At 46.3% G+C, this 15266-nt stretch overlaps 1 protein-coding gene across 2 annotated transcripts in view; it reads left to right on the top strand.

Annotated features, from left to right (window-relative positions):
• Positions 1-15058, top strand: part of Camkmt (calmodulin-lysine N-methyltransferase) — a 376835-nt gene extending 361777 nt beyond the window's left edge. For both annotated transcript variants that reach the window (XM_059248568.1, XM_059248567.1), the window contains 2 exons: positions 8821-8952; positions 14627-15058. In XM_059248568.1, coding sequence (XP_059104551.1) covers positions 8821-8952; positions 14627-14704 — 210 coding nt within the window. In that variant the 3' untranslated portion in view covers positions 14705-15058. The remainder of the gene's footprint in view (positions 1-8820; positions 8953-14626) is intronic.
• The last annotated feature ends 208 nt before the right edge of the window (positions 15059-15266 follow it).

Raw genomic sequence — 15266 nt, 5'->3', positions numbered from 1 at the left:
ATGGTTCTGTGGCCCACGGTATGAAGATACTTGAAGTATCCCCCAAGGAAATAACGCCGGTGCTACACTGGTGGATCCTAAGTGTTTGGTGGTCTTGTGTAGGATACTGCAAGTTCTCAGGGTCTGAGCAAGAGTCACCAAATGCTTCAAGTTCCCAGAATGCTGGAAGGCATTTAAAAAAAAAAAAAATGGAGCTTACTAGCCACCCAGATTGATAATCCTCACCAAGGCAGCTAGGGGATGTGGTGGCACATGCCTATAATTCCGTTATTCAGGGGGCTGAGGGATCATGAGTTGGAGGGCAGCCTGGACTCTATGGCAAGTTCAAGGCCTGCCTAGACCACATAACAAGACAGTAAGTCTCTGAAACGGCAGCCAGGGGTTGCTCTAACAGCCTGTTGAGGTTAATCTAGGAGACAGTGGTCCTAAGAAGAAATGGCAGGCTGGCTGACGGTAGGCCCAGCTGCAGGTCCAGCTCAGCAGTACCAGGCTCTGAAGCCTCCTGCCGTGGCCCCTTTGCCCCCAGTGAGGGGAAAATGCAAGTTCACCCACACTCAGCTCCGGGACCCAAAGTCCTACTTACCAGGAAATGGAAAGCGTAGGCTCACATCTGGCCTCTATGGCTGGTGGTTTCATCCTCTAGAAACCTCTGTTTCTCCCCAGTCTCTTCCTGAAGAATGAGAGGAGCCAGTTCTTCTGTGCGGTGCATGTGAGTGCTCCTCTCCTTGTGGACGGACGACCTGGAGACTTTCAGACAGCAGCAGGGACAAGGTAGAGGAGGTGCTTTCTGAGCACATTGAGAAAGGCTGGCAGGAAGGAAAGGCTATTTTCCTGATGCAGACTTTGGGGATTTCTGCACATAACCATCCGCACCTGCTGCTTTCCTCTGTGGCCCCCCGTACAGCAGAAACTGACTAGTCCCAGGGGAGCGCCTACTGAGTGAAGAGGACACTTTATACATACAGCCCCTCTAGGTAGGAAGAGAGCCAAGGCTACATCAGTGGGAGTTAAATCATTGCAACATGAGTGTTTGGGTGTCAGGCCCGGAAAGGAGCAAACTCTGTACTTTTGAGGTGTATCTTTACTTGATTGCTAATTCGACCAAATCAGCATCTGGGGGTCAGAGGGGTCTAAAAACAGGTAAGACGGACAAAGAGGGCGTCTGTCCCTGCTGCTCTGTTTTTATGCTGGAGGAGTCACAGATGCGGGGAAATAGAGTCTAGCCTCTCAGGTGGGCCCCTGGCTTGCCCCAACAGCAATGTCAGATCCTAAGGCTGACCTCAAGTCCTCAGCCAAATAGCCCCCAAACCTGGAGAGTCACCATACCAAGCCCGGGCTTCTATCAAAAAATTTAAAATAAAAAAAATTAAAAAAAAAAAAAATGCCACCAGCCTGAAACGGACATTTTCTTCAACTCTAGGAAAACTACATACACAGTTGGCTTCTGTCAGAGTACTATTAGGAACTCTCTAGAAAAGAGAGATATAAAAACAACAACAACAACAACCCTGTCTTGAACCGCCCCCCCCCCAAAAGAGAAACCCTGAAATCAATAAATTTTACTCATCCCAAGAAGCAACATCCCCACTTCTCTTTGCCCTGCTGATAAGTGGTTTCTCGTTGCTAATGATTGATGGGGTGACTGCTCATGGCCATGTTCCCTAAAGTCTTGACAACAGCAATGTCCTATATCAGAAGACCCGAAAGCAATTTCAAATCTGGCCAGAGCAGCCTGCAAGCTGAACAGCAATGACAAACAGCAAATGACATCTGCTAATATTCCTCTAAAGTGGCCGTGTATCCCAGAGGGGAGCCGGGCCTGCGAGGCAGTGGGGGCTCACACAGGACTGCAAGGAGGCAGGCGGGACCGCCGTACAGACAGCGCTCCAGCTGGTTATCACCACCTGCCAATCGTCCGCAGCTCAGAAACATCACAGTAGCCCGTGTAGTAAAGGGCCCTGCCGGGCAAGTTTGCTGACCTGAGTTCAAACCCCTGGAACCACCATGGAAAGAGGACACCAGAACGCCATCTCCTGACTCCAACCCGTGCACTCGCACACATGTGCTGGAGTGCACACACAATAACAACAGTAATAGTAATGATAATAGAAATGATAATGAAAAATAATCCTTTACCTGTCGCTGTGAAATTAATATAACCTCCTTCAAAACCAGGCCCTCGCAGTCGCAAGATGCTAGGAGCCCTGCCTATGTCCAGGAAGCCCTGCAGTTGAAAACCACCAGTCCCCATTTTAGAAGAGCAATTTCTTCTTATTGAGTGACTTCCTCATCTTTTTGTTAAATCCAACACCTCTGTTTACATCGGAACAAACCCCTCTTTTTTGTTTGTTTGTTTGTTTGTTTACCTCAGGGAAATTGGTATGTGTGAGTGACTGAAGCCGTGGTGAAAACCACGTGGGTTCCTGCCTGCTGGCCAGGTCCAAGGCCCAGCGGCTCTTGCTGCAAAGCTGTTCAGCCGTCCCTTGCTGACCTGGGATGTAACAATAGAGAGCTTCTAGAAGCTTCTAGAAGGTTTTAAGGCCCTCAGAACACAAGCCCAGCCCTGGGAAGTTCTTTTCTAAGGGCTCTGGGTACTGTTTCAGTACCCAAGTACATATGCAGTACTGTGTGCTCTTTGAGGAGAACCAAGATATGAGGTAGATAGATTCTGGGGCACCCAAGGATTGAAGATCTGTTTGTAGAGATGTGCTGCACCCACGGAGGTCCATGCAAAATACAGCCTGATGTGGTTCTTAACAGTTGTATGAAGCTTTTGAATTTCTGTCTTCAATAGAATACAGGTATATATCCAGGTAGCCCAGACAGCTGGTAAGTTCAAGGCCTGCCTAGACTATATAACAAAACACTAGTATACAGGAAATTCTCCATAATGATGGCTGACCTTTTCTATTGTTCTACCCCAAAATGCTTACTTGATATCTTTTGACATTGCAACATGAAGTATTCTTCTACAAAATTTACACTAACGAGCTGCACCATCAAGTCCTCCACCTCAAAAAAGTCTCATAATATTTTCCTTAAGTTTATGGGTTTTTGTGATGGGCTGCATTCAAAGCCATCCTGGGCCACAAGCTGCCGCATACAGACCACGGGCCACAGGTTGGACAGATGGTTTCGTTTCATCAGATACTTGCTAAGTAACCGTGGTCTGCCTGGCACTGAGCTCTGGAGCGTGGAGATGTGACAGAGAGTGAGGAACCCTGTAAAGCACGATAACAGAGCAGAGTCACACAGGAGCTGCTGACAATTATAACACAGCATGGCCAGGAGAGAAATGCCAGGAGAAAGCACAGGGTGACTGGAGGCCTTGGAAGGTTCACCTAAGAGGCATTTGTGTGCAACTCCAGAGGTATCAGAAGGATGCGCTGTACCTCAAAGGGGGGGAGAGAAGTAGCGTCTATGGAGGGAACATGGATGCTCACACAGGAAGTATGGGAAAGCACGCTATTTGCCTACAATGTGCTCTGTCTTGAGTGTGTCTGTCTACTTTGGAGCCCGGGCAGAGGCCGGAAAAGAAGCTAAAGAGTTGCTTTGGGGTACCATTTTGTGATGAAGAAACAGGGCCTTATCAGATAATATAGAGAGCCACTGAGTGTTTAATGCACAGTGGCATGGCCACTCAGATACTGCCAAGGGGCCCGTTTGCAGTCAAGGAGTGTTTGAGAAAAGCCAAGTTCCTCAGGGTCCAGCATGGACCAAGTTCTACCTGGAATCATCCATCTAAGCGCTAATAACACCGAAGAAGAAAGTATGGAATGGATGCTCACTTTCTTCATGTCTCTTGGATGCTCAGCATGGAGCTGGGAACAGAGAGGATGGAGTAAGAAACGATATAACCCTACCCCAAGGAAGCCAGCTGCTGCAAGATGGTGTGTGAAGAGGGAGCAAAGCTGTGGCGACCCACGGAGGGAGGGAGTGGAAATGACCGCTTGGGGAGGGACAGAGAAAGTCAGAAAAGGCATCAACGGTGTCTGACCTGGGTGCCGAGGGATGAGTAAGAGTTTACCAGGCAGACGGAAAAAGTGAGGTAGGAGAGGCACTGTAGCCCGGGGGAGTGTTTGCAAGTTTAATGGCAAGGGGATGCGTGAAAGCACACATCAGCTGTAATTAGGTCAGTTTGACTAGAGGACCAGGTGAGTAGGGGAGGGCCAGAGACACTTGTAGATATGGTGTGAGTCAGGTCATATGGGGGCTTTGTCTGCCATCCCAAGAAGTCAGGACCCATCTCGGGAGTTTCCAATCCCTGTTTAGTTGGAGAGACTTTTTGGTCAAACTGTCAGGCCGGCACCCCAGTTAAAGAGACGAAAGTAAGGTCAGGTGTAGCTCTGTGCTAGAGCACACGCCGTTCACAAAGCCCTGGGTTCCAGAGCGAGCACCAAAATGAAACAACCAAGTGTAAACTAGGATGTGAAAACACTGTGCTCCCAGCCCTGGCCTCCTTTCATCCCTTCAGGTCCCCCTCAAGCAGTTCAGAACACGCTTGAGGGTCGGGGGACAGGGCTTTGAGGTTCTGAAAGACAGCGCCTTACCAGGTGTGGGGGCACAGGCCTCTGGAAAGTGAACACAAGGGGATGGGGTGGGGGTTGAAACCAACATGAGCTGTGTGAGACCCTGTGAAGAAAAGGGAGAAGAGAAGAGAGGGAAAGTGGAAGAAAAAGAGAAAAGAAAAGAAACCAGTGGCGATGCTCTGGCTCCCAGGTTTCCAGCTGGGAACGAGTTTGGGAACAAACCACACCACGCAGGTCCTCGGCTCTGCGTATCTGGACATGAATGTGAGAGGTGGGCTGTGATGTCTAGTGCTCTGAGAATGGTCAGGTTTGGAGCCAAGGGTTACATTCCCCTTCAGACAGACTGGGTTAAGGATATTTTCAGAATACCCACATGCGGAGATGAGTAGGCACCCGGAACGATGGGTGTGGACCCTTCGCAAAGGGGAATGCCACACTTACATACTCGGAAGTGATAGTTGAAGCTGTGGACTTCGGCTCAATTGCCTAGAATTATACAGAACACGAAGAGAAAGTAGACAGAAGCTGGGGAGCCTCTGACAAAGAGCTAGTGGGAGAGGAGGAGCCGAGAATGGAGGAGGAGAGAGAGAGTGGGTGAGAGAGAGGCCGGAGAAGAAGTGAGTGAAGGCTACATCTCAGAAGCCAGGTAAACAAACCAAAAATAAGCATAAGCTTGAACATGTAATCGGTATTTAATAATTGGTTGCCTGGAAGAGGGAGGAGGTGAAGGCATTTCAGCGTCGTGGCACATTCCTTTCCTAAATAAAGCTGAAGTACCCTTATTTCCCACAAGTATGACCCTTTAATACCTGAGTATGGAGCAGCCTAGCAAAGTAACAACAGTGGTGCTCACACTGTAAACAGTGGCTTTGTTGCTGAATGGAACTTCTCTCCCTGTCTCTCCAGGGATAAGTGAATTCCCTCGGATTTCTGCCCATCAGCCCAATTTTACATTCAATTGAGTGTTCATTCTGAGTTTTAAAAACGACTCTGTGGCTGAGTGCTTAGAAAGTTGCACTTTGGTAAATTGAAAATAATTTTCCTAAGGTAATGCGCTAATTTGAAATCTATATTGTTTTTCTTGTTTTGATTTTTTTTTTTTTCAACCTAAATTGCGAGGCTGTTGTTGTCCTCCACAGACATGCGCTGCTCCTCTGGGGACACTGGGAGGCAGGGTGCCTGGAAAACCACCCATTACGGCATGGGGCAGAGACTGGCAACCCGATGGGGCTCTGTATCTGTCTTTGAATGGACGGGTGGTGTACTATCACCCTCCAAAACATTAATCCACGTCTCAAAATATCGATATTCAACAAAACGAAACACAGTTTAAAGCTCATAACTAATTCTGTACCAACACTGCTACTCCCTCCTGCTCTTGCTGGGGGTGCTGGGTTGGGCAGATGGGTGCCCTCTGCAATCCCTCCCTAGAACTGGCTTCTGTAAAAGCCCCTTGCAGAAAATCTCTTCAAAAGAATAACCGATAGAATGTGGCTTTCAAATTCTCCAAGACCGGTGATTTTTTGGATTATTCAGCACCTGGATTTAGTTTATTCTCTCCACAAATATTGACTGAGTCCATACTATCTGCTAGGTACGGAGGAAGTGCAGTGCATAGAGCACTGGATTGGAAGACCCTGTTGTCATGGAGTGTGCAATCCAGCCAGAGAAGCCAGGCAATAGCAAACAAGGATGTAGCGTGTGTCTGTGATGATAAGTACTGAGAACCAACCGGAGGCTGTAACAGTAGTGGAGAGGCTTGGGAGGGGAAGGGGGTGTGCTTGCTACTATTCTGGATGTATTTGTTAGTGATAGATGGTAAACTGAGCCCTAAGCAGAGGAACGATGTTTAGTCAGAAAACGCTTCTTAGCCTAACCACCCACTCCCAGCCCACTAGTGAGTGGGATGTGGGAAGTATGCACTTTGTGAATGCAAACATCAGCCCAACCAAGAATCCTGTCACCCTGAAACGCTATGATATATAGCTTGGATAATAGCTGTAAAGAATCAACTCCTCAATTGTAACTGTGTGGCAATCTTTGTAGGTGCAAACAACTTCCATTATTCAAAACTCCAGAATGGCAACCAGTCCTTTGAAATGACTGAAATGACCCTACTCATATTTCCTTCTTTTTTTTTCTTAAAAAAAAAAAAAAGAAGACTCATGTTCTCCCGCTGAGACCGTGTATTATATCTCGTTTCACATAAAAATGAATTTTTGCTGCTAAGTTTGAAAACTGCCTGAAAATAGCAATTAATATTGGAAAAGCTGACAGAACCTTAAGTATAGTGGCGCGATTGGTGCCACTGTAATTATGTGCCTGGGTGTGTGTATGTATGTCTGTGTAAACACAGTGTGAAACACACTTGTGCCCAGAGCAATGGATCGGTGTATTCTCTTACAGGTGGACGGGGTGGGGGTGAGGATTCTTGTATCACGGTTGAGTAATACAGATTTTTTCTGATCTTACGTATCAATCACCTTGCTTTTCAAATCATTTTTCTACATTCACTCCATTTGAGCCTCACAGCTTGCTGGAAGGAAAACAAACAAACAAACAAACAAAGCCATGCGGCTTGGTTCTTCCCATTAGATGGATGAGTAAACTCAGCAGGTCAGCTGGGCGGGGGGAGGGGGCTGCAGGTTCGTGTGTGCAGAATCAGGGGATCAGATGACACCATCGCCAACGTCCCTTCCCGCTCTTGGTTGGATGGTGTGGTTCTGGTCGTCCTAAGATGCCGCAGCCGTTTGATGGTGAGGATCCGTGTTTAAGTTCAGGATTCTTTCTGCCCCGTGGTTCCTACTGTTTTTCAAACCTTCCCCTGCCGGTTTACTCCTCTGTAAAGTGCAATGTCTAATCTACAAGGTAGTGGAAAACAGCATCCAAGGGACTAAAGAGCGTTTGTGAAGCAACCAGTTCAGTGGTAGTGGTCATTGCCATCACCGTGGCTAATAGGGAGACAGAGGAATAGAAAGAAGGGCACCCACGTTGAAGTCAGGTTGATAAGCTTCTAATCAAGTCTGGCTTGTGTCCTCTTGGCCAGTTATCCAGCTTTCTGAGCATCCCTGTAAAAAGGACCTGAGGATACTTTTACAGGTTGGAGACTAGAGATGATGTCTGTGTAGATGATGAGCCCATTGTCTGACACACTCCCGTACCAATAAATGTCTGGTAGGTATGAGTGAAAACTTTCTGTCATAATAAACTGGAATAAGTTAGGCATGGTAACTCATGCCTGCAACCGCAGACCTCAGAAAGTGGAGGCAGGAGGGACGCAAATTCGGGGCTAGCCTGGGCTACATAACAAGACCCTGCTACAAGCAAACAAACAACAACAAAAGGAACTGGAATATATCTCATAATTCTCTCAGAGCCTGGGGTGGCATTTCAATGACAGCTATAAGCATGGAATTAACAGAAGCATATAGGTATCTGTTTTTGTTTAATGGGGAGAAAAATAAGATTGGGAAACCTGGTCATTCTGTATACATGTCAGGGGAAGAGGGAGTCCACACGCACCCAGTTATTAGTGAAGGGTCATTGTGAAATGTCTTGTCACACTGGCCTTCTGAAGTCCAGTGGACATTTTACTCAGGTCCTCCTCAGGGCCCCAGGTGTCTTCAGATTGTGTGGCTGTTTAGAAATGCCTGCCTACTACGTACGTGGTACCACTTTCATTTGACTCCTGTAGAGTCGCCCTGTTACAGTGGACCTTTCTGAGGGATTCACTGAAGATGGGAACCTAAATTTTGGAACCTTGTCCCAGACCAGGAAAGTCACAGAAAAGGCTAGGGACAGGGCTGAAATTTAAGAATGCTCCAGCATGTATTGTGGCCACTCATCTATGGAGAGTAGCTTGGCACCTAATCTTCAGGGTGTAATAAACTAACTGTAGAAACATCGGTTACCATGTGCTCTGGAACTGTGTTGGTAGGTATGAAGGAGTCACAGGCGATGGGAACCACCCCAGACTCTAATATCCATGTCCTAAACTACTAGACCTGATACAGGATACATTGTCTAGAATGGCAGCTCCCAACTACGTTTTGTTTATTACATATGCATTATTTGGAAATAATACAATATAGCACGGCCATTTGAGTGTGAGATATTCTTTTCTTTATCTGCCCTTGAATGATTCTCCCTATGAGTGTCCTTCCTGCTTAAATGTCTCCAGAACAGTTAAGTTTCTGTACCTTAGAGGAGATGAATGCTTTGACTTCATGTCTGCTGTGTTTGCTTGCCTTCCAGTTTTAAACTGTGTGAATTTCTTTTTCTAATGTTCTAGGGCAAAGCAATGGTATTTGCCCCACGCCGAGGGAATACATTCAACCAGTTTTGCAATCTAGCCGAAAAAGCCGGTTTCTCTCTCCAAAGACATGAAAATTATGATGAACACATTTCAAACTTCCACTCCAAGGTTAGTTTTCTGCTTGTGCTAGATAACACTTTAATCCGCATTGCATTTTTGAAGAGATCATGGTCTTTTTGGCAGGTAACCTAAATATTTGATTAAAGTACTCTTTAGGTGAGTTGCGCCCACACAGCTATTTGTATCTGATTATTTTGTGTGGTAAAGCCATCTTTTATCTTTGCATGTCTAGGAGGATTTTACAGAAACCATGCCTGTTTACCCCTTTCTCTGAAACAAACTAATCTTTTTCATTCATAATGGACTAATTTGCAAGATGCAAGAGGAGGCGGCTTAGAATGAATGACAAAATGCATTTGTGTTCTAATGAAAAACCTTCGGCTTTTAAGTAGGTTAAACGCTTAGCTGTGCTGAAAGAAATAGAAGGTGAATGTCTAATTGTATCATGTTGGACTGTAAATCTTTATCTCTGCTTGCTTTATGGCTGGGTCAGTTGACAGTTTGAGACTGTTAACTCTCATACAGAATTTCACAGTTGTGAGGTTAGATGTCAGGATGAGGCGCTACAAGATTTAGGTCAAAAGCACTTATCTGAGAGTGATTTCTAAGCCTGCTTACATAAAGCAATGTTATCAGCCTTTTTATTATTTATGGGCATAGGGCAATATAGGACACCAAGAGGCGAGTATTTCATGGAAAAGTTTTTAGGATTCTCGTGTGGGCTGGTGCCTGTCACAGGGACTAGCCTAATGCAGATTTCTTGGGTAATTTTGTGGCTGTGGCTTGCAGAAATCTCCCTTTGCTGAGCTCATCTGCCCATGGTGAGAGACCCTGACTTGGCATGCTTTCACAAGCCGTGACTGCAGAAAAGGAAAAACCTGACCTTAATTTTCTCCCGAGACAATGTGAATAGCATTCTTTATTGCTCAGACTGGTGATATAATGTCGAAATGGGTTGACTCCTGAAAACTTATATGCAAAAACGGGTCTGATCTTCCAAGCAAGAGAACGGTCCCTTATTCTCACTTCCCTGAAATGGGTTGCCTTCTCTGTCTCTAGGGCTCCCTGTAGCCTATGGGTGGGGGTGGGAGTGGACGATGCTTGGAGAACTGAAAGTTAATGGCATCCTCTCACTGGCAGAATCAGACCCATGGCTTACAATCAGAAAATAGGAACCCAGTGACAAGTTATTCACATCTTACCTGCTTCTCCAGAATGATGTCTCCTGCCCCCTCCCTTACCCTGTCCCCAGAACAAAAGGAAGAGCTCTGAGGGGGGTACCCGGTGGGGAGAGTGTCTCTCCTGGCCTCCTGAGTGCCTTCAACCAAAGGAATGGGGTGGCCTTCTCTCCAGGGTCAGGTTGGAACTACAAGGATCAGCTGACGCCGCTTTGATGTCGTGACGTCTACTTGCCCCTTAGAACCAGGGATGCTTTTAGTTTCTCAGTGACAGCTTAGGAGATCGAAGGTGTGGGTCTTTCCACCAGCAGAGATGTTTGGCACTGTCCCCTGAGACCCCTTGTCTCCTCTCTGAAACCTCTGAAGTACGATGGGACAGGCAAGGCCCCTGAGTCCTTGGTACCTCTCCTTTGTCTAGAACCTGAGTGTCAGACTCTAGTGGATGGCAGCCCCTCCTCTGGTTTCCAGGGCTGCGCCCTATCCTGCTAAGCACAGCACATTCAGAAAAACCTCGGAACATGTTTCTAGCATCTCTATTGTGTACTGTGCCCAGGTAGTACTCGGTAGGGCACCACTGACTGACTAACTGGCCCAAACATAAATACATCCCTTTAAATAATTAAGTGGCCTTAGGTTTCCTTACAAGTCAAATCCCTCCCCTTGCTGACAATGGGCTCACAAATAGTCTGCCTTGTGGCTGTGGGGTGAATCTGCATGAATGTTTACAGGAAGTAGAACTCAGGGGCCGTACTATGCAGTCCTGGGTCAAAGGTATAAATAAATAAATAGGACTCCGTGTGTGTGTGTGTGTGTGTGTGTGTGTGTGTGTGTGTGTGTGTGTGTGTTTAATGAGAGCTGTTTCAATTAGTTTGACATCCTGCTTCTAGCACAAGGATGCTCATCCCTTGTGTCCCTTTTTCAGCAGATTCTCACACACACACACACACCACACACACACCAGCCGGCCAGGTGGAGTGAGTAGGGGACACCCCTGTGCCGGCTCACCGAGCCCAGGAGTCTCAACCCCAGCCTTGAGGCCAAAGGCAATGCCCTGTGCCTGCCACCTTCACGCAGCTCCAGGAAGCTGAGGGCCGGCTCGGTTCGGGTGCGGAAACCTCCTCCCTGGCGGCTTTTGTTGGCCGCCCTGCTAATAGCCAGGGCTTAAAAGTTTTCCATCCTGAGCGGCAATCAGCTTTCTTCCCCCTGCGTCTCTGGCCAAAGCCCACCGTCCCTGGGCCGCGCCTGCTCCCCATCGGAGGAGCCGCGTTTCCCTTCGGGCTGCGTGTTATCCTCTTAGCCCTACTGTGTTGGAATAGAGCGGTAAGCAGCTGGAGGACTGTAAGACGCCTGATAATGCCGCTCTTTTCCGCTGTCCCGTCTTAATCTTGTTACACAAATGGTTGTGAAGAGATTCATGAATTTTAATTTTGCCCTCTGCGTTAGTACCTCACGTCACTCATACACAGCTGCCTTCTATGCCGAGTTTTTCACCCCTCCTCTTACAACAGGGGAAAAAATTAGTTACAATCTTGGCAGTAGTGTGAGGTTAAAAAAAAAAAAAAATCTACAGATTTAGGCAACCACCCATGAAGCTGATTAACAGTCAGCGATCAGGAGGAACAGCTTTTGCCTCTTAAACTTTTCACCTCTCATTGTTAACTGTGAAATTTTATTTCCGTTAAAAAGCAAGCCTGTAATCAAAACGGTGCCATTCTGCACTTTCTGCCCGTGCTTTTGTTAAGCCCACACGGTGCAGCCGGCGTGCTCAGGACCCAGGCGGCCACAACCGTGCCTTTCTGTTTGTCCGGGCAGCAGGAAGGAAAAATAAAATAAAATAAAATAAACCCCTTCTCTCTCCTCCTCAGCCTCGTCCTGGTCCCTTCAGGCTGAGACTCAAACATACTACCCCATGGTGTGGTGCAACCCTCTAAGACACAAGCTTGTTGGGAGAGCGAGTGGTTTAGCCAGGGAGAGCCTCCGTTCAGATGGAGCGCTGCCTTGAAACGAGCCGGTGAAACCGCTCGAATATTCTTTCGAAATAGAATGTTACGAGCCATGTTTTTGGACTTTGGCAAAACCACTGGAGATTTTATCCTCTACATGTTTGTACTGTACTCAGCCCAGGAAGAAAAGGGAAAAAGAAAAGAAAAAAAGCTTGAGCCGTGAAGTCGGTACATTGTGTGAAATGCACGGCCATATTGCACTTCCGCTTATCTACTCACAAGTGGCTGGTGCTTGTAATCTGTGTGGTGTACTGTGGATAATTGTGGATACTGTAAAGGGTAAACAGTCTGAACTCCACTCCCTCTGCTGTACCTGCTGTGGTAAGGCTGAGTGTGTTACATCCAATTATGAAGTAGTGCACAATGCTGCTAATAACAGCTCTATAATTTAGTGCGGTCCTCGAAGACCCTGTTTTAACCTATGAAATTGAAAAATTGTTTTATTCACAATTTGCTTTTTTGTTCCTTTTTTTTTTCAAGGTGCTTTCTTACTCCTTAAAATTATAATTATTAATTGAGCAAAGAAGTACAGCCTGGGTAAATGGAATTATTCTTCAGCCTTATAACATTCCCCCAATCCAAGCCAGTATTTCCTAACAGCTTTGTGTGTGTTCAAGGACTCTCCTGTAACAGATTTACTTGGTTCAGAGATAACTGAGTGTGTGTTACAGTACTGTTTGTGAGATGGGGAGTCCCACCCCCACCCCCAACCCCCAATTTCCAGAAAGGCTCAAAGGAAGGACCAGGCTGGCCCCCTGGCCCCTTCCAGCAGCCAAACCTCTGCTTTGGCCTCCAGAGGTCAGCACAGAATTCAAGTTAAAAGTGATTCCTAGACCATATTTACAGAAGAATTATTTATCCCATATATTACCTCAGGGACTTTATAAAGAGCTCATTTGAGGCTGTGTATATTAGTGCCTTGTCAGTGAGGAGGTCAGCTGACTCGCTCGGAGTACTCAACTTTCCCTTATCCCCAGTCCCTGAGGAAAGATTTACGCTATCATGGCCCCCTCTCCTCTCGGTGAAATGTTTCCACGTGTGCATTCTGTTGCTAGGGCGATGCGTGGCTAAGGTATGTACAGTGAGAGGGCATGGGCATCGGAGTTGGTGGAGCCAGTTTCACGAATTGTGATGATGGTGGTGATGATCAGACCAGAGAGTGATGAACACCGTTGATACACTGGTGACAAACAGCTCTTCAAGCTCCATTCTAAGGGGACAATTAGTCATTTGTGAGCCGGCATCTAAGAAAGCAAAAGGAAGTCACATCAGTGAGCGCCCCACCACCTGCTCTTAGCTTAGAAAGGAGATGAGGTTGGCTTTAGGTCCCAGCGGAGAAGGTGGCTCTTGCCCTTAATAGAGAAGACGTGTCCCCATTTTGGAGTAGGATTTAGAAGGGAGGTGCAAGTGAACATATCCCTAACAGACCAACCCAGCAGAATGTAATAGTAGAGCGGTTCATGGGATGTTTTAAGGTAGGTAGTGGTGATTGATTTGAGGTAATAAAAGAATCGCTTTCCAGTATAGTGAAAAGAAAGATTTCTGATTCTTTATAAATTAAAAATAAAATAACAATTGGCTCAAAAATACCAACTCATAATCTATTGTGTTTAGAAGTAACAAACTAGCCATGGATGGTGGTGTACCTTTGATCCCAGCACTCAGGAGGCAGAGGCAGGTGGATCTCTGAATTCCAGGCCAGCCTGGTCTACAGAGCAAGTTTCAGGACAGCCAGGGCTACACAGAGAAACCCTGCCCCCCCCCCCCCCCGCCACACACACACACACACACACACACAAAGGAGGAGGAGGAAACAAACTACTATTTGCTAGAACAAATAAAATGTGACTGTCAGATTTATTCTAGCCAAATGAGGAGAATAAAGTGTGCTCCCCCTCATTTACCAGAATGTGTGCTTTAGTACGGAGATTGGTTGGAATTTAAAATTGTATCACAAAAGATCCTCAGAAATTCATCTTAGCACCATCAGGGGTTGGTGTTCTGTTGGAATATGTTCCTGGGAGTGACGGTAGTATCCTGAATTACTCATTGCTGTTATCGCCCCCACCCTACCCCCAAGGAGGACCTCGACAGCCTTTGAAATGTCTGAGGCCCCACAAACTTGTCCCGGTGCCCAGATGTTACCATGGTCTCCAGTCCATCCAACGTTCTTGCCTGCCTAGAGTGATGTAGCACTAACTAGTGTATTGAGAACCAGGCTGATGTAGACACCTGCCCAGTGCTATTCTAGGAAAGATGAAGGTACCCCCACCTTTCCCTCAGGCACGGTGTAGTTTGGGTACTTATGAAAACATCACCCAATCCTTTCCTAGAACAAAATTAAACAAAACCTCAGATTCCTATTCTAATATTGTCATCATGGCAGTTACCACCACCAACTATGTTGAGTTGCTCTTATGTGATTGATTTTTCAAGAATTGCATATTTAGGTTAAAATCATCATCGTGTTAGAATTAACATTATCAATTTATAAAAATTCCTCACTTGACTCCTCTTACCTTGTATTTCTCTTATTTTCAGTTGAAAAAAGAAAACTCGGACATATATGAAGAAAATCTCCATTACCCCCTTCTGCTTATTTTAACCAAAACGGGATAGAAGACAGAGAAAAAAAATCAGATGTACGGGAAATTATTTTCACAAGAAGAGAAGTCTGCCACGAGTCCCCTGAGACTCAGGGCCCCACCTACTTTTCCACATTCCAAATCTTGGTTCTGGGACTACACACACACACACACACACACACACACACACACACACACACATCACTCCTGGGCGGCCCCGCCAGCTCCTAAACCTTTTCGTTTTTCCAGGCAGCTTGTTGCTCTTCTGCACCAAACCTTTGTGTGTTTCCGTGTGTCAGCAGCCTATCTGAGATCAGAATTGGACTTGTGAGCAATCTAAATATTTTTCTCTCTAAAGCAGATTTTCTTTTGATGGTTCCCATCTCCCCCCCCCCCTTTTAAATTGTCTTTGTTCCATTTGGTAATGGTAGTCTAAATCTGTAAACATAGAAAACATCACCCTTCTTTTCTGGTTAAGTAAATAAATAAATAAACCCCATCTTTCTGATGTCCCAATTCATTGTTTCAGCTTATCATCTCTGTCTCTGTCTCTCTCTCTCTCACTCTCATTATTTTTTTCTTTTTGAACAGAATTT

This window comes from Peromyscus eremicus, chromosome 22 (assembly GCF_949786415.1).
Source record: "Peromyscus eremicus chromosome 22, PerEre_H2_v1, whole genome shotgun sequence".
In the NCBI taxonomy this organism is placed as follows: domain Eukaryota; kingdom Metazoa; phylum Chordata; class Mammalia; order Rodentia; family Cricetidae; genus Peromyscus; species Peromyscus eremicus.
This window is presented reverse-complemented; position numbering and strand designations above follow the sequence as displayed.